At 38.0% G+C, this 26,673-nt stretch overlaps 1 protein-coding gene across 4 annotated transcripts in view; it reads left to right on the forward strand.

Moving 5' to 3' along the window:
• HSD17B3 (hydroxysteroid 17-beta dehydrogenase 3) overlaps positions 1-22,030 on the forward strand; it is a 59,665-nt gene extending 37,635 nt beyond the window's left edge. For 2 of the 4 annotated variants that reach the window (XM_072596895.1, XM_072596893.1), the window contains 6 exons: positions 344-379; positions 5,539-5,573; positions 8,024-8,105; positions 9,755-9,820; positions 13,186-13,335; positions 21,757-22,030. In XM_072596895.1, coding sequence (XP_072452996.1) covers positions 344-379; positions 5,539-5,573; positions 8,024-8,105; positions 9,755-9,820; positions 13,186-13,335; positions 21,757-21,864 — 477 coding nt within the window. In that variant the 3' untranslated portion in view covers positions 21,865-22,030. The remainder of the gene's footprint in view (positions 1-343; positions 380-5,538; positions 5,574-8,023; positions 8,106-9,754; positions 9,821-13,185; positions 13,336-21,756) is intronic. The other 2 variants (XM_072596892.1, XM_072596894.1) reach the window with 1 other exon arrangement.
• The last annotated feature ends 4,643 nt before the right edge of the window (positions 22,031-26,673 follow it).

A 26,673-nucleotide genomic window follows, 5' to 3' on the forward strand; every position in this document is an offset into this window, starting at 1 on the left:
ATAGAAGTAGTTTAAAATTGTAGGTATGGAAAACTGTACAGACATTTTAACAGCGACCTTCTGAGGACCCTAACTCAGCTTTTATTGTCTAAGAAAGATAAAATTCTTGTTGCCTAACCCAGGCTAAAAGTTCCTTTTCCTTCACTGGGTAGGCAAAGTGATATGGAAGAAGGGCTTAGGTTGGAGCTCAACTGCCATATTCCTATGATGCTGTATATCATTTGTCTAGGTGTGTGGGCTGAGCTCAATTGCTGAAGGTTCATAGTCCTTTTCCTCAGTATAAGCCATGCTGTATACGTCATTTTCCCAAATGCATGTGAGAATTAATTGTTGTTTATTACAGAACATGATTCACTGTAACATCTCTTCTGTAGTCAAGGTAAGTGCCAAGTATATTCATTTTCATTAGAGTGAGTATTTATTGTATGTCTAATATATGAAATGCACCGAACTGAGTACTGGGGTCAGGGTGAGTGGGGGAGAATTAGCTAAGTAAGACTTGGTATTCCCTGCCCCCAGGGAGCTCACTATCTCCTGGAGAGAGATAAGAGATATACATACTTCTAAAAGCCACAATTTCCTGGGTGTGGATACCCTCTCCAGTTATTCATATTGAAACCTCTCTGTCTTAGTAGATGATTATTGAGAGTTACTGTGGCAATAATTTAGCACCAGTGAAGAACTTTCTATCCAGATGTGACTAGACTTCTGAGGGTATAGACTACAATTTTTTATACCGTAGCTTTTCTTGCTATGGAATCTAGCTTGGTCGGACTTCTCTTTCCTTTTTAATTTACAGCCTTTGTCATAGCAACCTCAAAATATTGTTCGGCTGCCTTCTTGATCTAGCTTCATGTATCTGTCTTCTTCCTGATCTCCATCTCTGTCTATGTATGTGTCTCTATCTCCATCTATATCAATTAACAAATATTTATCAAGCAACTGCTTTGTTCCAGGAACTGTGCTAAGTGCTGGGGATACAAAAAGAGACAAAATATAGGCTCTGCCCTTCAGGAGCTTACAATTTTATGGGGGAGAAAACATGCAAACAAATATATACAAAGCAAGCTACATATAGGACAAATAGGAAATAACTAACAGAAGGAAGGCATTGGAATTAAGAGAAGTTGGGGAAGGCTTCCTGCAGAAGGTAGAGTTTTAGTTGGAACTTTAAGTAAGGGAGGTCAGTAGTTAGAAGGGAGAAGGAAGACATTGTTCCAGGTATGGGGGACAGACAGAGAAAATTCCCAGAGCCCAGAAATGGGGTATTTTGTCTATAGAAGAGCCAGGAGGCTGTGTGTGTGTGTGTATGTGTGTGTGTGTGTGTGTGTGTGTGTGTGTGTGTATCATCTATATTGTGGCATTTAAAAAGTTTGAAATAGAATTTTTGAGTAATTAGCCATTTTATTAATAATGATAGCATTTTAATAAAAAGGTCAGTGGCACTCTCAAATGGCAAAGACCTTCATGGCTTATATGCCCTTAGAAGACGAATGTTCCTGAGGGTAGGAATCAGCTCTGATTGGTTATCAATTAATGAGAAGTAGATTTTACAAAGAGAAGTAAGCTCACTCCAACGAGGGACTGAGAGTGACATCATGTCACTCCAATGTCCAATACCCAGGCTGCCTCCAGCCTTGGGCAATCTAGACAAATGAATCTATCTTCACCTAAACTTGATTGAGTAGAATTTCACCTTAGATTAGAGATTTCTTGTAAGGTTGAGTGGAGTCTAATCAAGATTGAGGAGACTTAATTCAATGTCCTTCAAGAAACTGAACTTTGAAATGACGACCATAGAAAAAGGGGGAACTCTGGATCTCTCCCAATCATTGCTTATTAATGATAATTTCTCTCAATATCTATATCTTATGTGGCATATCTATATACATAGGCTGAAAATAAGAGATACACGGGTACATACATATTTTTAAAAAATCTTTTAGTTTTTGTAGTCATTTTAACTTTGATACCTAGCCTTGGCTTGTTCTGATATTAGCAATCACAATAATTTTGTTGTTCAGTTTTTTGGCCATTCTTTGTGATTCCACTTGGATTTTTCTTGGCAAAATGCTGAAGTGATTTAGTTGCTTTTCTGGCTCATTTTACAGATGAAGAAAGTGAAGCAAACAATGACTTGTCCAGGGTCACACAGCTGATAAGTATCTGATGATAGATAGAACTTATGTCTTCCTGACTCCAGGTCAGGCAATATCCAGTGAGCCACCTCACTGTCCCAATAACAATAATTGATAGCCTTTATGTGCTGCTTTAAGGTTTGCAAAGCACTTGACATATACTATCTCACTAGACTGCTTATAGCCTATTGATATCAGTGCTATTATTACCATCATTTTACATATGAAGAAATTGAGGCTAAAAGGTCATATGTCTGACCAAGGTCACATAAGTAATAAGTATTCTCAAGCAGAATTTGAACTCACTTCTTGCTGATTTCAAATCTACTCTCTCTACTGTAGCACTTAGCTCCTGAATTAATAGCCTCTTGAGATGATTCTAATATAAACTATGTTACTCCTTTGTATTCAAATTCATTTATTTTTCTTCTATCTTCTGTAGCTCCTTTTATGGCTTCAGTCAGTGAATTTCCTGGATGTCTGTGTTAGATTTTTTTTTTTTAGGACCATTCCCCTGTTCCTTTCTCCTTAGATTTATATCCGTTCAGCCATCTTGGACCAGTTTCCATTTCAAATATTAGGATGTTGGATCCTACCTATCTTTTCTCAGAACCCCTGGTAATATAATTATTGTGTACTTGGTACTATAATAATTAAAAGAAGGAAAACTATTTTGGGATGGTAAATGGAAGGGAGGCTAAGAAAAGAAGGTAGAATGACCTGTGAGTGTCTGCTAAAAACAACAACAATAACAAACCATTGACTGGAAACTGGGAGCTTTGAGATAGTGTAATGGTAATTTAAGGTTAATGGTGGGTGGAGGAAAGAGAGATCTTCCCTGCTCATTAATACACCTCAATATCTTTTGTTAAATTCTAATGAGGTTCTGGTTCTCAAGGGTTATGATGCCCTCTGACTCTGAAAAGTGTATAAATACTCTGAGGCGAGGTTTTACTTTGGAGCTTACTCATTGGAAGTGTTTGTTTGGTCAGATGAGACTCTGGGCAGCCGCTATGGAGCCCCTTGGCTTTGAAAACCCAGATGTTGGTGCTTCTCTCTCTGGTAACTATGTGTGTACAGTTGGATCTGTCTGTTGATCTGTGATGTATGTATTGCTTATGGTCAGAAGTTGGAAGACCTGTCTGTTGATCTTTATTTCTCTGTATTTTCTCTGAAGTTCAGTGTGCTGACTTTTCCCCCTGAACTAAGTGAATGATATATGTGCTTGATTAAAGTGATTGCTGACTCCTCAAAAGTTACTTTCCTTTTAGAAAAGTAGATCTAAGGACCCTGTACAGCAGACCCTTCTGTGTATGTCTGGATCCTTGTTGTTGCAGATGGTACCCAAAATAAAGTCGTAGTATTATAAGATTTAGAATGAAAAGGGACTTTGAGATCATCTAAGAGCCCAGCGTGGGAAAGAAACATACCCAGAGAGAAGTGACTTGCTTACAGTCACACAGGCAGTAAATAACAGAGCTGAGATTTGAATCCAGGTTCTCTGATAGGAAATCCAAAGCTTTTTCCACCATATCAGCCATATCACCTTGTGGTTCAACTGGAAACATGTTGTTGTTCTGTCATTTCAGTTGTATCTACTCTTCAAGACCCCGTTTGGTATTATGGTTTATTTTATTTTTGGCAAAGATACTGGAGTGGTTTGCCATTTCCTTCTCTAGCTTATTTTACAGATGAGGAAACTGTGGCAAACAGGGTTAAATCACACAGCTGGTAAGCGTCTGAGGTCAGATTTGAACTCAGGAAGATAAAAGTCAGTCTTCCTGACTTCAGACGTAGAACTCAAAACATTGTGCTGTAACATAATCCAGATCTATTGTACTCTCTTTATCCACCAGAGAAGTCTTGTAGATTCATTATAGTGACCTTTGGGCTCATTCAAATTTTTGTCTTACTATAAGCAAAATAGCTTTAATGAAATTAAGGGAGTAGAAGAGGGAGTTTAGAAATGATTAAACGTCCCTGGAATTTCAGAGTAATGATCTTGGATTATTTATAAGTCTTTCCTGCCATCTATGAAAGAACAATCTCGGAGGAGCTCTGTATTTTATTAGGTAGACCTGGCCTAAACCCAATGGCATTAGTGGGTAACTGGATGAACCTCAAAATTCAGCCACTTTCTGATGCAGGGCCAGCCCAGAGACAATTATGAAGTAAACAAAATTTATGATTCTTATGACCTCAGTTTTTTCTTTCTATACACTTTTCCCTTTTTTCATGAAAGTACTTCTTCATTCTTTCTTTTTCCTTTGAGGCACTCAGTGCTCTTACTCCCTCATCAAAATGTGGTTTTAGGAAAGGATTTGAAATTTGTCATTTATACTTCATCATGCATTTAGCTATTAAGCCAAGTTGTTAACATAGTCTAGAATATCGTAAAAATATCTTAAACTTATACAGTACCTTAGAGTTTACAAAGTTCTCTCCTTATAATAATTCTGTGAGAGGTCACACCATGTTACAAATGAGGAAAAATGAAGCTTAGAGAGGTTAAATCAATGTGTACATTGTCTCAAAGTGAATAAGTATCACTGGATTTGAATCCAAGTCTTCCGGGTCTGTCTCAGAGTGCTTGTGCCATCTTCTGGTTTTTTCAGCTTTGTCTCTAGATTTGGATAATAAATCTATCATGTATGCAGATATATCCCTTTGTTTTCAGTAATAATAATAATATCTATTTATATTTAAAATATATCAAATATTTAATAAAATAAAATATTTAATAAAATAAAACTAAAGTACTTAGCACTTCTATAGTACTTTGAAGAATGCAAAATGTTTTGCACATATATCATTTTTTATTCTCACAACAACTTGGGAGGAAGGTACTATTTTTATTCCAGTTTTATAGATGAGGAAACTGAGACTGAGAGAATGTAACTATGTAACAGAGGTTCTTCACTTTATTTTGTGTTGTGAAGCCAGGAATGAGCTGGTTTAACTGCCAGCTCTCTTTAAAAAAAAAAGTGGACCTCTTTAGACAGTCTAGTGAATCTTTCTCAGAATGTTTTTCCCTCCAAAAAATCTTATTACAAAAAGAATTGCTAAATTTCAACCAGAGGTGAGTGAATAAAAATATTCAATTTTTTTCTCATCCAAAATATAAATCCTCTGAAATTTACATGTAGAAAGGGTCTCTGAACCCCATATTTCCTTAACTAGAGAGAAGATTTTCTAATCCTCTTTCCTCCAAACCTCTTTATTCTGGAAGAAACTCTTCTTGGCTCTAAACTCTGGTGTTTTTGCAATTTTCCCACTCTTTGTTGCAATCTTTATCAGTCTTGTTAGAAGGAATAAGACCTTCCCTCATCTCCCACTCTTCCCACCTGCCTCCCACCCCTAAATATTTTTGGCAATATTTAACTCCTGTTGTCTCTCTTAGATGACTCAGCTGCTTCTGAGAGACATGGAGAAAAGGTAAGACCTGAGCCTGCCAGTCCCTTTCTGAGTTCCAAGTTCCATTTTGTGGCAGATTGCCCAGCTCTCAGACGTTTTAGAGGTTAATCTCCTGGGGTGCAATACCTGAAACATTTAATTCCTGCTGCTCTTACTGTTTTAGCAAATGACAGAAATAATGATTTAAACAAAAAGTAGATATAACTTCCTGGGCCAACTTTTCTTTTTTTTATAATCAACTTAAATATTGAAACAAATACAAAACAAGAAAAGGGGGGAAAAAGCATTGTCATCTGCTCAGCAGAACATAAGAGGATTCAAAATATAACAATAAATATCCATTTCAACAAAGCCTATATAATAAATACTATACATTGTGTTGAGAGCTGTCCATCTTTTCTTTGCTTCCTTGTGAATCTTTTTTTGCTCTTTTCTGCGCACTTTTTTACTTTGTTCTTTTTCTCCCTTTCTCCCTCCCCCCACAGAAGGCTACAATTAAGCATGGATATATAAATACACAGAGACACACAGATATATACACACAAATGTACATACATACATATACATACATACACATGCATACATACATACATATACCATTACATATATAAACATACATATACTTAGATATCTGTGTCTATGTAAGCCCTTACTATACTTATTTGTCCTCTGTTACTCTGAGGGTGGATAGCCTCTTCTTTCATAAGTCGAAGTATTTCCATATTTTTCAAAGTCCACAAACTCATCATTTGCTATATACCACAGTAATGTTCCAACTTTATGCTGTCTAGTTGTTTTAAATAGTCCAAAACAATTTTGATGAATATGGTTGACACATAGTGTAGTTTCCACATTTTTCTCTTTGATTAAATGTATTTTGCCTTTAACTTTGTCTGAGATCATGATTACCACCCTTGCTCCTTTTTCCCCCTAACAAATTCTACTTCTGATCTTTGTTATATTTGTGCAGATCTCTCATTTTCTGTCTTTCCTGACTCCTCTACTTTACTTCTGCTTGATACCTTACCCTCCTATTGCTAACCTACCCCTCTCCAAGGATCCCTCCCTTATTGTCCCATTCCCATTGATTTAAACACCCTTCTATACCCCCTCTTTAAATTTTTCCTTCCCCCTACCCTCTAAAGATCACTGCTTTATCCTTTCCCCCCTCCCTATCCCTTAGCATTTAATTTCTTTCTGAATTTAGAAGACTTCTATACTCCTCTCTCTCTCTCTCTCTCTCTCTCTCTCTCTCTCTCTCTCTCTTTATATATATATATATATATATATATATATATATATATATATATATATATATATATATATATATATACGTATAGTTCCCTCTTCCCAATGAAAGTAGGTTTCCAGAACTATCATCCCTTCTCCCCCATCTAATTCCTCTGTGTCAGTTTTTCCTCTCATACTTCATTTGTATAAATTAATTACTGTTCCTAAATGGTTTTACTTTTAAAAATCCTATCATACTGAGGTCTACTCCAATTATTCTTATGAACTACCCAATTAGTAATATCAATCTTAGATGTATGTTTTACATTTCCTCATATTAAAGGTAAATAGTCTATCCTTACTGAGTCCCTTGTAATTAGTCTTTGGTAGATACCTTATATTTCTCTTGGCTCTTGTATGTCAAATCTTCTATTGAGTTCAGGGCTGTTTTTTTTTGTTTAAACAAAATTCTGAAAGTCTGATAATTCATTAAAGGTCCATTTTTTTCCCCATTCAGGATTATGCTAAGCTTTGTTGGGTATGATATTTTTGACTAAAACCCCAGTTCTTTTGCTTTTCAGTATATACTGTTCCAAGACTGGCAGTCTTTTACTGTCACTGCTGCTAGGTCTTGTGGCACCACCATATTTAAATTGTTTTTTTTTTTCTTGTTGCTCGTAACATTTTATCCATGAGATGGAGGTTTCAGAATTTGACTGTGATATTCCTGTGGGTTTTTCTCATAATATCTCTTTCAGGTGGTGATTGGTGGATTTTTTTCTATTTCTACTTGCCCCTCTAGTTGTAATGTTTCAGGACAATTTTCTTTAATTGCTTCTTGTATTATTGTATCACAATTCTTTTTTGGATCATAGCTTTCAGGTAGTCCAACCTATATTTTCTCTTTTTGATGTGTTCTCCAGATCAGTTGTTTTTCTTACGAAATGTTTCACATTCTATTCTTTTCTTTATTCTTTATATTTGTATCCAAACCTTATATTTATTATTTCTGGGTCTCATAACTTTGTTGGCTTGAACCCCAAAGATGACATAGCAACAAACATTATTGGGGGATCCCAGTTAATAAAGGGGGATGGGGGAAGCCATTTTATAAGATTTAGAAACAATCCTTGTTCATACAAATGAGAACATGGAGAGGTGTGTGACTATTCCCCATGAGCCTCAGTTATGGCTTGTTTTCTATATAAGTATGTGTGAAACTTTGCTCATTTTGATTTCAGAAGGAAAGGACTGGTTCTGAATATCTCCTCGGGGGCAGGTCGCTTTCCTTGGCCATTATGTAGTGTTTACTCATCTGCAAAAGTGAGTGCGAGCCCAATTTGGTGCCTCAGTGTTCATCAAATTGAATGATATTACATAGATTTCCCCATTTTGCTCTCCCCTTTGTTTTTCCAATCTGATTTATGGGAGATTTTCCAGAATTATTTCTCATAGACTGAACTAGTTTAGAATGTAATCCAGGGTAGCAACAGTTCACAAAAGGTTCAGGGTAAAGGTTAGGGTTGAGATTTGTTGCTGAGATGAATTCTGGGCAGTCTAGGCTGGGGTTTCTAAGAAAAAAGCTAATTTCCCCCCCTCAATTAAAATCAGTGGACATTTATTTAGTGCTTGTTGTGTGCTAGATACTGATGGGAATACAAACATCGATGCTGCCCTTGTGAAGTTTAAAAACTAACAAAGAAACTATAATATAGTAGCACTGATGTGGCACCAAGAGGTCATCCAACCATGAAAAGCAAGAAGTTAGCAGGGATGTCCACAGTCACAAAATAAGTCTAAGAAAAAAGTATGTTCATTGTTGTTGCTTAGTCATTTCAGTGGTGTCTGACTTCATGATTGGAGCGCTTTGCCATTTCCTTCTCCAGCTCATTTTACAGATGAGGAAATGAGGCAAACAGGGTTAAGTGACTTGCCCAGGTCACACAGCTAGTAAGTGTCTGAGATCAGACTTGAACTCAGGAAGATGAGTAATATATGAGAGAAGAATATAAATTAAATACACTGTTTTCCTCACTAAAATGAATGGTTTCACTATTATGGGAAGGATTTTTACCAGTTCAAGGCAATAGAAAGATCTCTATGGAAATCACTTATTCATAATCAGTAAATTGCTATATTTTCATTTCAATTAAAAACTAAATGCCTACTACATGCAATGCACTGGACATAGAACAAAAATTTATTGAGTAGCTACTATGTGCAATACGCTGAACATAAAAAGATGAAACACGTCATAGCACCTCCTTTCATTTAGTATATGGCCTTTTAGGAGGAGTCAGGGAGCTGGGAGCACATATGACATATGTACAAATAAATGTCACACACTATCGATAATACAGGAATGAGATTTGAAGGATGAGCTAGCCTGGAGTGGGTACAGTGGGTAGCCTGGAGTCAGGAAGAGCTGAGTTCAAATTTGGCTTCAGATATTCCCTGTGTGACCCTGAGCAAGTCACTTAACCCCTATTTGCCTTAGTTTCCTCATGTGTAAAATGAGTTGGAGAAGGAAATGCAAACCACTCTAGATATTTGCCAGGAAAACTCCAAATGAGGTCACAAAGAGTCAGACACAACTGAAATGACTGAACAGCAACAGAAAAGGACAGAATATGATTAGGGTGTAATTAGCACTGTTTGGATAGAGAACAGAGTGCAATAAAGGAGATTGATATGAAATCAGACTGGAAAGGTAGGTTGCAGTGAGATTTTAGAGAACCTTGAATGCCTGATAAAAAGTTTGCATTGAGTAGAAAATGAGAGGGCTAGGAGAGATTTTTGTAGGTGTAAAATAAACACAGTTGGAAAGATGAAAGAGAGAGAAAAATGAAAGATAATACTGAGATTTTCAGGACTAAACAAAGGAAACTCCTTTCGGATCCCTTGTAGTAGTTGCATATCCTTGGGCTGGTGGGAGAGAGATTTTTTTCATGACTAATTCCTTTTCTTTCTAGGCTTTTGTATACACATTTTCCAGAGCATTGCAAGTTGAGTATAAGGAGAAAGGAATCATTATACAGGTAATGTAAATGGTGCAACCTTAGGGGATCTTGGGCTTGAGTTTTAAACCTTGTAACATTTTAATCTTGTGACATGTAAGACTTCTGTGTGATTTGGCCCCATATTCACTAATGGACAAGTGTACCGAGAAGGGTACTAATTTGATAGCCCCTTCTTTTTGTAATATCACAAATTTAGAAGTAGAAGGGATCCTGTGGACTCTAGTCGATTCCGTCACTTAATCGATAAGGCAACGGAGAATCAGAAGTCAAGTGACTTGCCTCTTGACCTTATCATATGGGTAACAAGTGACTCACGTCTTCTGACCCTCAGGTGGCGCAGTAGTATCACATTGCCTCTATTTCGATTCAGTTTAACAAACATATTAAACACCTACTGTGCATAAGGAATTGTGCTAGACACTGCCTTTACTTCTGCCACTACCATTTTTTTTATGTTACTGTTGCTCTCCTTATCTTACAGGAGACAGTGGAAGGGGGAGTGAGGAGAGTGGGGGTGATCATAGTTGAGGGGTACATTGATGCTTATTAAAATAGCATATTACACCATCCTACACATCCTCTGTTCCACTGGAAAAACATTTTCTGTATCACTCACAGGCATCACATTCTCCATTATGTTCTCACAGGTGATAGTGGGGCAAAAGACGGTGGTAGGGAAGAGGTGGGAGAGAAAAAGACAGACATACGATGCATTGTGGGTAGTCCCCATAGAAAGGAAGAACAGGAGGGAGAAAGGAAAAAGCATTTAAGTGCTTACTTTGTGCTGGACAATGTGCTTAAATGCTGAGGATATAAGCAGAAAAAGGAAGAGAGTCCCTGCTCCCAGTGAGCTTATATTCACTTTGGGAGAAACAACACATATCTGAGAATTCATCTGCAAGGCAGATGGAAAGGTTCAGAAATTCTAAGAGTGAAGCTGAGGATGCATTGGCAGATCAGATCCCAGTGCCTGAGATCTGAAGGCCATGGTGTCAGGTCAAATAGTTGTTTGTCCTTCATTCTTAGAGATCCATGGCAACAGGAAGGTGATGTCATGACTAGCAAGTGAATTGGTTTTAAGTGAGGGAGGGATGTGCAAAGTCACCAGATTCACTTTCTTCTGGAGCTATCTGAGTCCAGTGGTGAGATATAGATCAGGACGACTGGAGATGTCCCTGGATATATGGGGAGACCGTGGCCTTTTTAAGCTAAGGTCTATCCCAGGTCTCAGTTTGACTGAGCTCATTCAGTGATTAAGGCTATGTAAGAAATGAGGCAAAGATTGTCTCTTTTTATCTAGTAAAAAAAAATCATTCTGAGAGGGGAAGATCCTCAGGGTTTCTGGATAAAACAGACATAAATACTATTTATACTTACTCTGAGCCAACTGGAACCAAACAATGGCCAAGGTGAAGCTTGGGCTGGGACCCATTGCTGGCCAATCAACAAAAGTTAGAATGATTTAGGGTTTAAGGCATGTTGCTTAAGAAAGAAATCTAGTCTGTAAGCCCCAAGATATCTCATGAAGTTTCAGTGACCAAAATTTATCTCTCCTTTGAGCAGAGCACTTGTAGTGACTGGAATCTGAAGGCTATAGTGGTAGGTCAAGTAGTAAAGCCTATTAGACTTCCATCTCACTGCAAGGACTGTAGTTGGTGACTTTATGTCATTTAAATAATATGAACAGCCACATCCTCTCTTCAGGGTAAAGTATCTGTAAGAAAATGACCAACCACCACTGGAAAGTGGAAGGGGGTTCTGAGGGTTTAAGTAAAAAATTATGTAAATAGCAATTGTTTCTGTTTGGGTCAGAAACCCTTAGGCTCTTCCCCTCCCAGATCTATTTTTATTTTGGGGAGGCCATTCTCTGCTTCATTTTTTATTAAGCCTTAATCACTGAACGGGTGTTGCCTCTGTCATAGTGAGTCCTGTTAAAGACCATAGCTGGAAAAGGCCAAGGTCCCCCACTGTATTCTGTTTCGTGTCCAATTGCCTTGATCCATATCTAGTCACTGTACCCAGGTGGCTCTGGAAGAGAAAATGAGGCTGGTGACTTTGCACAGCCCTCCCTCACTTAAATCCAATTCACTTGCATATTATGGTATGACCTCCTTGATGTCATGGTCTTCAAGAAGAAACAGCAACCTCTGAGATGCAATAAATACTACACGTTATTTTCAAAACTAACCAGTTTTCTGTGTTTATTTCTAAGTTTTCTTTTGTTCTCTGATGTGTACTTTTTTCTCTGTTGCTCCCCATCTTGCCCTAAAGAAGGTCACAATTAGACATTAAACATGAATACACACATATACACACTTACATATACCTAAGTATACACACACACACACACACACACACACACACACACACACACACACACACACACACACATATATATGTAAGACTATGCATGTTTCTACTTGTCAGTTCTTTCTCTGGAGGTGGATAGCATCTTTCTTCATAGGTCCAAGTCTTTCCATGTTTTTTATAATCAATCAGCTCATCATTCCTTATAACACAATAGTATTATATCACAATCATATAACCACAACTTGCTTAGCCATTCCTCAGTTGAAAAGCATGTCAGCCAATCAGACAGGTGTAAGATAGTATCTTAAAGTCTGCCTGGAGGTGTTTGTATTTGACTCAGGCTAAACCTCTATTCTGGTTTGTGTGTAGTCCCATCAAGTTATCTTAGGAGGATAGCTATTTTATCCTTACTTTTATTTATTTCTGCCACTCTAAGTTCATTTTGAGGCTATATTCTGTCTTTTTTTGTGGAGGAAATTCAGGAAGTATGGAGTTTTTTGACCTACTCCACCATCTCCCCAAACCTTCTTGACTCCAAAGTTAACTCTTATATTATTATATTTTATATAACATATTATTATACTTATATATGACAAAATACATTATAATATATAACATATTATAAGAATATGATATTGTAATATCATATTATCACATAAATTTATACATATATATCTTATATACGTTATTTACATTTATACATCTCCATAATATTATACTGTCTCTATGGAGAAACTCTAAGGATTTTTTAAAAAGTCAAAATAAATAAATGAATTCAATGACAGTTTTTGCCCTCAAAAAGGTTATTTATATTGTACTGTGCAGGAGCAGGAAGATGAGGATATGATATGATGACTTGAACATGATGAGCATGCTTTGTATAAATTTGTACATTGTCTCCTCCATTAGACTATAAACTTCTTGAGGGCAATGATTGTCTTTTGCCTCTCTTTGTAATTACCAATGCTTGACACAGTGGCTGGCATACAATAGATGCTCAATAAATGTTTTTTGGTTGATTGATTGATATACTGCAGTGGGGCAAAGGTCTACTCTCTCTTCCTTTTTTTTAGGTGGTGACACCTTACTCTATTTCTACCCCAATGACAAAGTACCTCAAACCCAACATAATAACGAAGACAGCAGATGGATTTGTTAAGGAATCCTTGAATTTTGTTGCAGCTGGAGATGAAACTTATGGTTGCCTGGCTCATGAAATCTTGGTAATTTAAAACTAATTTCTCTAAGAGAAATGACTGAGGAAAGCTATATGGGACCTCCTGCTGTATAGCTACATTTCTCTGATTTTTGATGCACTTAATAGATATTCTTCTCTAGTGCTTCAGCGTGGCATGAGATTCTTTATAACATGGGTTCTTGATAATAATGTTAGGAGATGGACAAACTGAAAGGTCCTTCCAAGTTAGGAAGGATTTAAATATAGATGTGGACAATAGACTGTATCTGTAATCTGAGAACAAGTTTTACCAGTTTCAAGCAGGATCCTAGTCAAACAGTTCCTACCAGGAGATAAATTGTTCATTTTTAGAAGTTCATTAAGCCCATCTACTAAGTTATGAAGGATTTATGTGGAGAGAACACCCATACCATGAAATCACAGGTCCTTGGAGTAAGAATTACTGCTGGTTAGTAGGATTAGATTATGAGACAGCTGAGTAAAGTGATGCATAGAGTGCTGGACTTGGAGTCAGGAAGACTTCCATCTAGCCCCACATTCTTACTAGTTGTATGATCCTGAGCAAGTCACTTAATTTCTTTCTACCTCAATTTTCTCATCTGTAAAATACGGTTAATAATGGCACTGATCTCCTAAGGCTATTATGAGGATCAAATGAGATAATATTTGCAAACCTTAAGGCTCTATGGAAGTACTAACTCTTAGGTATTAAAAGAATACTTCAAATTGTCCATTTTAAACTTCTTCTAATTCCTATTTACTTTTGGAGAAAAATGTCACTGAGATCCAATCTTGTAATAGTTGTGCTCCAAAAGTTAGGATTTTTCTGAATGAATTCATAAAAGCTTTCTCCATAGAAATATTGCTGTATAAGTGGTATTTAGTTTCCTACACCAGCCTATAAAAGCCTGTTCATCTGAGATGAAGCTGATCTATACTCTAGCAATAGATTTGTAGTCAGAGGACCTGGGTTCAAATCCTTACTCTTCCTCTGTATGGCCTCTGTGTGACCTTGAGCAAATCACTTAACTTCTATGGGGCTCAGTTTCCTTATCTGTAACATGAGTGTGTTGGAATAGAACAGACATTCTCAACTTTATGTCATGGACCCCTTTGCCCATCTGATGAAGCCTATGGACGCTTTTTCAAAATAATGTTTTTAAATAATTGGAGCAAATGCTTTCAGTTAGAGGTTGGTGAAAATAAAGATATTTTCCCCTTCAGTGGGGATCTCAGGTAAAGAACCTTTGATCTAGATAATGTGTTAGCTTAAAATCAATGATGATCCTCTAACTACCATTTTAAAAATGGTTTGTAAGAGAAAATTTATTCCAAGTTCCAATTCAGAACTTCAGTTAGGGAGAACTGGGGACTCCCCCTTCTTCCTCTTTGTGCCAGCCATAGTAACAAGTATAGAACTCCACATGGTGAAGAGGGGTCTCAGGTAAAGAAGAAGAGATCCAGGTTTTAGTAGCAGAAACAGTGATTTTTCTTCGACAGGCATTGTGGGAGGTTGAGATGTTCTCTGGCAGTGGAGACTAAATGACCCTAGAGAGAAAGGAGGGAAGAGTACAAAAGGGAAAGTAATGGCAATTAGCAGGACAGCTGGTAGTGGTGTTCCAGAGAGAAAGAGGTATTAATTCCTCTACCCTAAGAGGTGATACTCTGACTGGAGGCAGCTGTTGATAAATAACAAATTTATAAGTTATATTCCCAGAAGTCAGGGAGTTCTGTATTTCTTTTTTTTAAAAAAATTCTAATTTATTTTTAGTTTTCAACATTCATTTCCACAAGATTTTGAGTTCCAATATTTCTCCCCATCTCTCCCCTCCCCCCTGAAGACAGTGTGCATTCTGATTACCCCTTCCCCCAATCTGCCCTCCCTTCTATCATATCCCTCCCTTCTCTTATCCTCATCCCCTCTATTTTCTTGGAGGGCAAGATAGATTTCTATACTCTATTACCTGTATTTCTTATTTCCCAGTTGCATGTAAAAACAATTTTTAACATTTGTTAAAAATTAACAGAGTTAATTAACAGAGTTGTTAACTCTGAGTTCCAACTTTTCTCCCTTCTTCCCTCCCCACCCATTCCCACCGAGAAGGCAAACAATTCGATATATGTTATACATGTGTAGTTATGCAAAAGACTTACATAAAAGTCATGTTGTGGAAGACTGTATTTCCCTCCATTCTATCCTGCCCCCCCATTTATTCTCTTCTCTCTTTTGACCCTATCCCTCCTCAAAAGTATTTACTTCTAATTATGTCCTCCTCCTAATAGCCCTCCCTTCTATCATCCCCCATCCCTGGCTTATCTCCTTGTCTCCTACTTTCCTGTAGTGTAAGATACAATTTCATAGCAAATTGAGTTTGCATGTTATTCCCTCCTTAAGCCAAATCTGATGAGAGTAAGCTTCACTTTTTCCCTCTCACCTCCCCTCTCTTCCCTTCCAATCAAAAAACTTTTCCTTGCCTCTTTTATGTGAGAGATAATTTGGCCCATTTTATTTTTCCCTTTCTGTTCCCAATATATTCCTCTCTCATCCCTTAATTTTATTTTTTCTAGATATCATCCCTTCCTATTCAACTCACCCTGTGCCCTCTGTCTATATGTATAAAGTCCCTTCAACTACTCAAATACTGAGAAAAGTCTCGAGAGTTACAAATATTATCTTTCCATGTAGAAATGTAAACAGTTTCTGCTTTAGTAAGTCACTTATGATTTCTCTTTCTTGTTTACTTTTTCATACTTCTCTTGATTCTTGTGTTTGAAAGTCGAATTTTCTATTCAACTCTGGTCTTTTCATCAAGAATGCTTGAAAGTCCTCTATTTCATTGAATAACCATTTTTCCCTTGAAGTATTATACTCAGTTTTGCTGGGTAGGTAATTCTTGGTTTTATTCCTAGATCCTTTGAGCTCTGGAATATCATATTCCAAACCCTGCAATCTCTTAATGTAGAAGCCGTGAGATCTTCTGTTCTCCTGACTGTATTTCCACAATACTTGAATTGTTTCTTTGTGGCTGCTTGCAATATTTTCTCCTTGATCCGGAAGTTCTGAAATTTGGCTACAATATTTCTAGGAGTTTTCCTTTTGGGATCTCTTTCAGGAGGTGATCAGTGGATTCTTTCAATATTTATTTTACCCTTCGGTTCTAGAATATCAGGGCAGTTTCCCTTGATAATTTCTTGAAGGATGATGTCTAGCCTCTTTTTGATCATGGCTTTCAGGTAGTCCCATAATTTTTAAATTGTGTCTCCTAGAACTATTTTACAGGTCACTTGCTTTTCCAGTGAGGTATTTCACATTTTCTGCTATTTTTTTCATTCCATTGGTTTTGTTTTATAATGTCTTGATTTTTCATAAAGTCATTAACTTCCATCTGCTCTGTTCTAATCTTTAAGGAATTATTTTCTTCAGTGAGCTTTTGGACCTCCTTTTCAATATGGCCAATTCTGCTTTTTAGGGCATTCTTCTCTTTATTGGTTTTTTGGGTCTCTTTTGTCATTTCAGTTAGTCTATTTTTTAAAGTGTTATTTTCTTCAGCATTTTTTTGGGTCTCCTTTAGCAAGCAGTTGACTCATTTTTCATAATTTTCTTGCACCACTCTCATTTCTCTTTCCAATTTTTGCTCTACTTCTCTTACTTGATTTTCCATATCCTTTTTGAGCTCTTCCCTGGCCTAAGACCAATTCACATTTTTCTTGGAGGTTTTGGATGGAGGAACTTTGACTTTGTTTTCTTCTGTTTGCATATTTTGGTCTTCTTGTCACCCAAGTAAGATTCCATAGTCTGATTCTTTTTTCAGTTTTTGTTCATTTCCCCAGCCATTTACTTGACTTTTGAGCTCTTTGTCAAAGTTGATCTCTGCTTCCAGTGGAGGTGGAGGGTGTACTGCCAGCCTCTTGATTCTCCCACAGTCTGTGGGCCTAGAGCTCCAGAAACAGTCTCTGTCTATGCCCTTGCTGCTGCTATGGCTGCCACGGGTTCCTCTGCCCCCTTCCCCTTCTGCTGCCCTAGGGCTGGAGTCAGACCACTCCACCCTCCCACACTCGCCCCACAGGTTTTTTCCATTGGCCTTCTAATTTGTCCTCTGTGTTTTGGGGTCCTGGAGTCTGGCAACTGCCACAGGTGTGAGAGATTCACTCTTCCCAACGTCTGCTCAGGTACTGTCTGCGCACTCATAGCCCACCCTGGACTGTGCCCTGCCCCCTGCATGGCACAATAGACACTTTCTGGTGACCTTTCAGGCTGTCTTGGGCTGGAGATTTGCTTCACTCTGTCATTCTGTGGGTTTTGCAGCTCCAGAATTTGTTTAGAGCCATTTTTTTTTTTTACAGATATTTGGCTGGGCTTTGGGGGCAGTGCTGTAGAAAGTGTGTGCTGTTACCCTGCTATCTTGGCTTTTCCTCTTGAGTTCTGTTTTTGTAAACAGAAGTCTCATGGGGGAAAAGGAGACACTAACAGTCTAGAGAATCAGCTCACAATGACTGTCCAGTAATTCATCTTCCAGGGATGATTAACTGTCTTACTGTTCAGGAAAAATGCTAGGGGAGAGGAAAAGGAAAAACTGCAACAAATTCTTGCTTTAATGTGCGAACTGTTGACTTTATCCTTTCATGAAACATGGAAGTAATGTTACAATGCTAACCAACAAGGAAGTAAGGACAAAAGAGAAGACGGAGACAAGGGCAGGGAGGGAGGATAGAGGAGAGAGCAGATTGGTCACAGGGGCAACTAGAATGTTTGGGTTTGGGGGGGGAGGGGATAAAAGGGGAGAAAATTTGTAACCCAAAATTTTGTGAAAATAAATGTTAAAAGTTAAATAAAAAAAAAAGCAAGGAAGTAAGATATCCTTGGAATTTTTAAATTATTTTTTCCTTTTTGTTAAAAAAAATCCAAAAACTCATTGACAGACTGGTTCTTTATACTGCCATTCTAGGAATATGAGATATGAGTTCAATGTCCTTAGATTTGTAGGCCAATCTTTTTATCCTCATTGAAGTTCCTGATTCCTATATCTGTCCTTTGTGTTTAATGTCATGATAAGTATACCTGTAATTTCCTGCTCTTTCTTTCTCTTGAAAGTTGGAAGGATTTAAAGCATTTAGAGACATATTTTCTCAAAGAAAATTAACTGTAAGTTAAAAGTTGAATAACTCTTCTAGATCAATAACTTACTGATAGAATACTGATCATCCAGAATTGCCACATGAGAGACCTGAGGCCAAGAGAGGCTAAACTATCTTAATATCATGAAATTATTAATAGAACTGAGATTCAAACTTAGGTTTCTAGTTCTAGGCTGGTAGTTGACAAATGAGCATCTTGTCATTCTGTGTAAGCAACCAGATCCTGTACCAGAAGATTGGGGAGACAGGAAAGAAAAAAAAGATTTGAGATGAAAGGAGAGCTCAGGATGATGTTAAAACAGTTGTACAGGATCAAGGATAGTTAATAAAATAAATGAAGAGCCTTGAGAAGTTTAGTCCTATTTCCTGTCTCCTTATCTCCTCCCTTCTAACCCACCCACCAAGGTCTACTGGGTACTGTTAAAAGAACCTGAAATTTACCATATTTGTTATGGTGAAGACCATGAGCTCCCTTTTTTCTCCTCTTCATCTCAAAATTCCTTAATATTATCCCTCTCGTCCTTCACTGTAATCTCAAATAATGAGTAGGTCCTTTTCCTCAATAAGGCCTATCCTTCTATATCCTTGATTCTAACCCCTTCCATCTTCTCCTTCAGAAAGACACCTCAGCCATACCCCCTCTTTCCTTAGATTTCAACCTCTTTCTACCATTTCTTTTCATGCTATCTTCAAACATGCCCAAGTCCTCTCTATCCTTGAAAAATTCCACTAGAATCTACCCCTCACATTATCATTCTATATCTATCTTCCAGTTTGTTGACTTCCAAATGCCAAGAAAAAAAAGCTGTGTCCATTCTCTTCTTACTCTTTAATTCCCCTCTCCATGTCTGGTTTCTTACCTCTTCACAAGTGAAATAAATAATTACTAATAATTAATCACTAATAATTAAATAATTAATTAAATAAAAAATTGCTAATGATTTCTTAATTGCTCATTGTAATGACTTATTATCTCTTTTCACCCTTCTTGATCTAGATGTAGCATTTGACATCATTAAGCATCGTCTCCTCCTGGATGTTCCTTTTTCTGTCATATTTATCTTTCTTGCCTCACATGCCTGTGTAACTACTCCTTTTCAGATTCCTTTGCTGGCTCATCCCCCATCCCCCAACTGTAGACAACCCCCCCCCCGCCCAAATTCCATCATTGGCCCTTTTAACCTCTTTACCTACATTCTCCACTTGGTCATCTTTTACTTTCATGGGTTTAATGATCATTTCTGTTCACATAAGTCACATATCTTCATACTGAACTCAGTTTTTTTCCCTGAGAACTAGTCTTAAACCACTTATTGAACATCAAAGTCGATTTCCTATAGATATTTCTAATTCAACTTGTCCAAAAGATAACTTTTTCTCTTTCCACCCCCAAAATACCCCTCTTCCAAGCTTCCCTATGCCTGTTGAGGGCACCACCATTCTTCCAGTCTCCCAGGGTCACTACTTTAACATTATCCTTTACTCTACAAACTCTCTTACTCCACTTGGCCAATTAATAACTAATCTTGTGATTTCAACATCCCTACAACCCGTCCTCTTCGTATAGCTACCACCATAGTTCAGGCCTCAATCCACTCTTACCTGAACTGTTGCAAAGACCTCCTAACAGCTCTCCATGGCTCTTGTATTTCCCCACTCTAGTCTATCCTCCAGATAACCAATGTGATTTTTCTCAAGTGCAGATCGATCCCCTATCCAATAAACTGCAGTGACTCACTATTGGCTCAAGGATAAGATAAAAGTTGCTGCTTGACTTTGAAAGTCCCTAATGACCTGGCCTTAGCCTATCTTTCCAGTCTTATTACTGAGACATTATTACACTTTCTGCTCTCCCTCTCCTTTGGCCTTCTTGCTGTTTCTAATGTAGCTCACCATCTCTTACCTCCATGTCTAAGATCTGGGTCTTTCCTGCCTAGAATGTACGCTTTCTTCTCTATCTTGTAGAATCCCTTACTATCTTCAAGACTCAGTTCAAGCACCATCTTCTGCTAAGCCTTTCCTATTCTTTCAACTGCTGTGTGCTGTTTCTCTAAACTATTTTTTATTTATTTTTATCTATTCTGCACATACCTAATATATCTGTATATTCTCTCTAAGAAGTTTGCTGTCTGAGAGATTGTAGTAGTTCATTTTTTGTCCATGTATTTCCAGTTCCTGGCACAGTGCTTGGCATGTAGTAAATCTTTAAAAATAATTGCTGGATTTAGTGAATAGAGTTTTGATTCCCTCCCCTTGCCCCCAATCTACTTTATATTAAACTTAAGTGTAGTCTAAATTGTTGAATTTTTTGTGTATCACCAGATTCTTTTTTATTTTTGAAATAAAATAATTATAGGGGCACAAATCTGTGAGGGGAAGAGCAGCCTAATACTTAGGTTAAAAGGTTAATTCTATTAGACATTCGGCCTTTTGGCTTAAAACTTTGCCCCCTTTTAACAGTGTAAATGCTTTGAAGGGAGACAACTTGTCAAGATAAGTACAAATAACTGGTTATTGATATTTAATGTCTAGCCTGGGATTTCAGACCAGATTTTAATAGGGAAAGTGGATGGGAAAAGCCAGTCAGAGTCTGCCCATGAGGAAGAAGGACACACAAAAAAAGGTGGGATAGGAAAAGCCAGTCAGAGTCTGCCCATGAGGAAGAAGGACTCACAAAAAAAGGTGGAATGGGAAAAGCCAGTCAGAGTCTGCCCATGAGGAAGAAGGACTCACAAAAAAAGGTGGAATGGGAAAAGCCAGTCAGAGTCTGCCCATGAGGAAGAAGGACACACAAAAAAAGGTGGAATGGGAAAAGCCAGTCAGAGTCTGCCCATGAGGAAGAAGGACTCACAAAAAAAGGTGGAATGGGAAAAGCCAGTCAGAGTCTGCCCATGAGGAAGAAGGACACACAAAAAAAGGTGGAATGGGAAAAGACCAGTTTCCCTTGATAATTTGCATTTTTAACAATTCAGTTCAATTTGATTTGACAAGCATCCATTGAGTGAACAAAACCTGATGTTAGATGCTGGGTTACCCAGTTTGGTCAAGCCTGACCTTTAGAGTCAATGAAAAGAGTTAATATGATTGCTTAAAGTGACTGGATTGCTTTCAGGGAGTAGATTGAAAAGTCAAATTCAATGTCTTCAAGTGCTATCAGTGACCTAGAAGAAAAATGCTAGCTATTAGAGTCTGTAAACTGTAAACTGAGAATTTTTAAAGTCACTTCTATGAACTAAAATTTTTTCTCTTGTCAAATTAATTGCTTTTATTTCCTCCTAAACACTAATGTTTGTGTTTTTGATTTGTGAAGGCACACCTCTTACACTTGATTCCTTCCTGGATATTCTACAGTGATACATTTCAGAACCTCTTTCTGACCTATTGGGAAAATTATCTAAATCGAAGTTCCAGTAAGTAACCCTTGGGGAGGAAGAAGTCAATGGATACATCTAGCAACATTACTCTAGATAGTAATTGTATTTTCCTGAAGAACACTAAAACCACACTGGAAACTCACTTCACTAACCTGAAGTGGCAGCTACTAGATATTGTAGATGTTTAAAATATTAAATAGTTTTGCTTCACCTCATGTCTGGAAATTTATTTGGACAGCTGAGGAGTGATGAAAAGGTGTGAATGGCAAAAAGGTGTGACTGTAGGCTTTGTGTGAGCGTGAGAAGAAGGGAGAGTGGATATTTGTGGATGAGAAATCAGAGCTCCATTTTAATTTGTCACCAAATCACAGAATCTCAAGATTTGGAAAGGACCACGAGAGGCCACCCACTCCATCCAATACCTGAACAAGAATTCTTTGAACAACACATGCAACAAGTTGTCATCTATCCTTTGCTTTAACAACCCAGAGCTTCAGACTCTAATCTATTCTGTGGTCTAGTGGAAAGAGACATGTGTTTGAATCCACTGGACATGGGTTGAATCCTTACTTGATAATTTAATAGCGGTGGGACCTAGAGAAAAATCGCTTAATTTCCCTGACTTTGGGTTCCTTAAATAGGGCTGGAGATAACTTGCATTCCATACTTCATGGGATCATGGTAAATGAATGATTTTCTGGAACCTTTAAAGTGCCCTCAGGATTGAACTATTTCTGGATCTATTCCTTAGATAGCATCTTGTTTTAACTGTTGGGAAGATGAAGGCAGAACTACCCATTTAATTAGACTTTCTTCATCAAAATAATGTCACAGGATGCCAAAGAGGATCAGCCAAGGGCCACAATTCTTTTAATTATGTTAGAATTCATCTTATGGGGGGTGGAGGGGGTATGGAGGAAGATTTTAAAATTAGTTTCATATGCATGTAATGGTTTCACTTATATCACCACTGCCCTCTACTGGTTCAAAAGAGATGTTTGCTATTTTCACTGGGGACTTTAATTCTCTATGAAACTGCATTAGAAAATTTAACTTTGTGGAAATTAATATTTTAGAATTTCTGAACCAGTATCTTTTGGAAACAGTGTAAAGGGTACTAGCCTTCTGTGCTAGTATCCATGTGACTTGATGTACTTCTTTGAGTCCTAGTTTCTTCTGTAAAATAACAGGGGTTACGTTAAATGATTTTCAAGGTTCTTTTCAGCTCTAAAATTCAATTATACTAAGGTCTAGTTAAATACTACTTTTAGAATTCCCAATAAATCCTGGTTTTAGACTTGTTCCAGGTCCCTCTAGATCAAATGTCATCTCTCCATTTTTGCATTATGGCTCTCAAGAACAGTGCCTCTCTCTGAATAGAAAATGGAGTCTATAATGAACTCATAAGTGTTGCTCTGCTATATAATGACTAAACCTACCAATTCACACCCAGTGTCCAAGAGTTATTTTCTCAATGAAGTTCTTCATGAGTATGCCCCACATCTTCTATGAGGAGATGAGTCAAGTTCTCAGTCAAAAGATTACCTCCATATAATCTCATGAAGTTGGTAGGTGACTCTTCCCTATCAACCTCCTAATTCAGCATTTTTTCATACCGTGTGTGGGGGTGGTGGTGGGGGCCACACCACTTTGTGAGGTAAACCTGGAGAAGAGGGGCATGGGAAACCTTGGCCAAGATATCATATAGTCTGGTATACAACTCCTGTGTCTAAAAATTCGCTTTTCCCAATGAGAACGAAGTTGAAAACAAAGTCTACACCGCTGAAGTTAACACATCAAATTTGTTCCAATTGACAGTAAATACAGAGCAGCTGTTATTTAATTTCAATATGCACATATGAGGTAAAATTTGTTGAATCTTGACAGAAGAATGACTTACTGTCATTGCCACTCCACTGTACAGGCTTATGACACAGATGAGTTGTATCATTTGGCTGTTTGCTGTATTTGAAATTAAAGTGTGTAATCTAAAAAATTAATAATTTTTATGTAGAAGTTAGAAGTATCTGTTGTGTTTCTTAGTGTCATTCATTTTGGCAAGTGTGAATAAATAAAAAAAATCATTAAGCATTATGATATGTTGGGCATCAAGGATATAAAATTAAAACTGACAATCTCTGCTCTCAAGAATTTCACATTCTAATGAGTGGGGAAGGAGAGGGAGAGAAGGAGACAACACATACAGGAGGGTTTAACTGCTAGGTAGATGGCAAGGCTCAGAAGTCTCGAGAGTGCAATGAGAGACAAATAATAACATCTGGGCATCCTGGTAGCAGAGCAAACATTAAGGATGTCATAAGGTAGAGTGCCAGGGCAGATAATGAAGTCTGGTGCTCCTTTCTCTTATTTGATGGGTTGTAGTGGGTGACTTCTTGCTCACAACCAAGCAGTGCCTGAAAGAAGGACTTTAGCTGAACCCAGTGGGGCCAAGTTTCACATGGTGAGTAGACCTAGAGAATGCAATGGATTCATGTCCCCTGCAGAGTAATGTGCCTGGCTGGATTAGGTGTCTCCCACAGAGAGAAGCAGCCCAAGCAAGACCATAAGAGGACAGTAGATATTCCCCATCTGTGGATCTCATACGTCTTTGCTGTACTTGTTCACTCTTCCACTGATGGTATACATGTTTGTGGGAGTATGTGCCTAAAGTTTATGGGAGGGAGGATGTTCTTTTGTAAATCTTCTTTTTTTTTAAAAAAAATTTTTTTTTATTAATTTTTAACATTTATTTTCACACAATTTTGGGTTACAAATTTTCTCCCCTTTTATCCCCTCCCCCCCCAAACCCGAGCTTTCTAATTGCCCCTGTGACCTATCTGCTCTCTCCTCTATCCTCCCTCCCTGCCCTTATCTCCGTCTTCTCTTTTGTCCTGTAGGACCAGATAGCTTTCTTGACCCCTTAACCTGTATTTCTTGTTACCCCGTGGTAAGAACATTACATTTGGTCCTAACACTTTGAGTTCCAACCTCCTTAGCTCCCTCCCTCTCCACCCCTTCCCCTTGAAAGACAGGCAATTCAATATAGGCCATATCTGTTTAGTTTTGCAAATGATTTCCATACTAGTTGTGTTGTATAGGACTAACTATATTTCCCTCCATCCTATCCTGTCCCCCTTTACTTCTATTTTCTTATGGTCCTTTCCCTCCCCATGAGTGTTGACCTCGTATTGCATTCTCCTCCCCATGCCCTCCCCTCCATCCTCCCCCCAACTCTGCTTGTGCTCCTGTCCCCCACTCTCCTGTATTATGAGATAGGTTTTCCTATCAAAATGAGTGTGCATTATATTCTTTCCTTTAGTGGAATGTGATGAGAGTAGACCTCATGTTTTTCTCTTGCCTCCCCTCTTTATCCCATCACTAATAAGTCTTTTGCTTGCCTCTTTTATGAGAGGTAATTTGCCCCATATAACTTCTCCCTTTCTTCTCCCAATATTTCTCTCTCACTGCTTGATTTCATTTTTTTTTTTAATATATGATCCCATCCTCTTCAATTCACTCTGTGCACTGTGTCTCTATGTATGTGTGCATGTGTGCATGTGTGTGTGTGTGTGTGTACTCCCACCCAGTGCCCAGATACTGAAATGTTTCAAGAGTTATAAATATTGTCTTTCCATGTAGGAATGTAAACAGTTCAACTTTAGTAAGTCCCTTATGATTTCTCTTTGCTGTTTGCCTTTTCATGGTTCTCTTCATTCTTGTGTTAGAAAGTCAAATTTTCTTTCCAGCTCTGGTCTTTTCATCAGGAAAATTTGAAAGTCTTCTATTTCATTGAAAGACCATTTTTTCTCCTGAAGTATTATACTCAGTTTTGCTGGGTAGGTGATTCTTGGCTTCAGTCCTACTTCCTTTGACTTCTGGAATATCCTATTCCATTCCCTTCTATCCCTCAATGTAGAGGGTGCCAGATCTTGTGCTATCCTGATTGTATTTCCACAATACTTGAATTGTTTCTTTCTAGCTGCTTGCAATATTTTCTCTTTCACCTGGGAATTCTGGAATTTGGCCACAATGCTCCTAGGAGTTTCTCTTTTTGGATCTCTTTCATGCGGTGTTCTTCGGATTCCTTGAATATTTATTTTGCCTTCTGGTTCTAGAATCTCAGGGCAGTTTTCCTTGACAATTTCATGGAAGATGATGTCTAGGCTCTTCTTTTGATCATGGTTTTCAGGTAGTCCCAGAATTTTTACATTGTCTCTCCTGATTCTATTTTCCAGGTCAGTTGTTTTTCCAATAAGATATTTCACATTATCTTCCATTTTTCAAATCTGCGCGGTATGTTCTGAGATATCTGTCTTTCTCGAAAAGTCCTTAGCGTCCATCCGTACCATTCCAGTTTTGAAAGATCTATTTTCTTCAGTGAGCTTTTGAATCTCCTTTTCCATTTGGTTAATTCTGCTTTTGAAAGCATTCTTCTCCTCATTGGCCCCTTGCACCTCCCTTGCCAGCGGAGTTAGGCTCGTTCTCAAGGTGCCAATTTCTTCAAGATTTTTTTGGTTCTCCTTTAGCAGGGAGCTGATCTGCTTTTCATGCTTCTTCCTCATCCCTCTCATTTCCCTTCCCAGTCTTTCCTCCACCTCTCTAACTTGATTTTCAAAATTCCTCTTGAGCTCTTCCATGGCCCGAGCCCATTGGGTGGGCTGGGACACAGAATCCTCGATTTCTGTGTCTTTGCCTGATGGCAAGCATTGTTCCTCCCCATCAGAAAGGAAGGGAGGAAGTGTCTTTTCTCCGATAAAATACCCTTCAATAGTTTTATTTCTTTTCCCTTTTCTTGGCATTTTCTCCAACCAGTGGTCTGACCTCTGAATGTTCTCCTCACACCCACCTCACCT

This window comes from Notamacropus eugenii, chromosome 3 (assembly GCF_028372415.1).
Source record: "Notamacropus eugenii isolate mMacEug1 chromosome 3, mMacEug1.pri_v2, whole genome shotgun sequence".
Lineage (NCBI taxonomy): Eukaryota > Metazoa > Chordata > Mammalia > Diprotodontia > Macropodidae > Notamacropus > Notamacropus eugenii.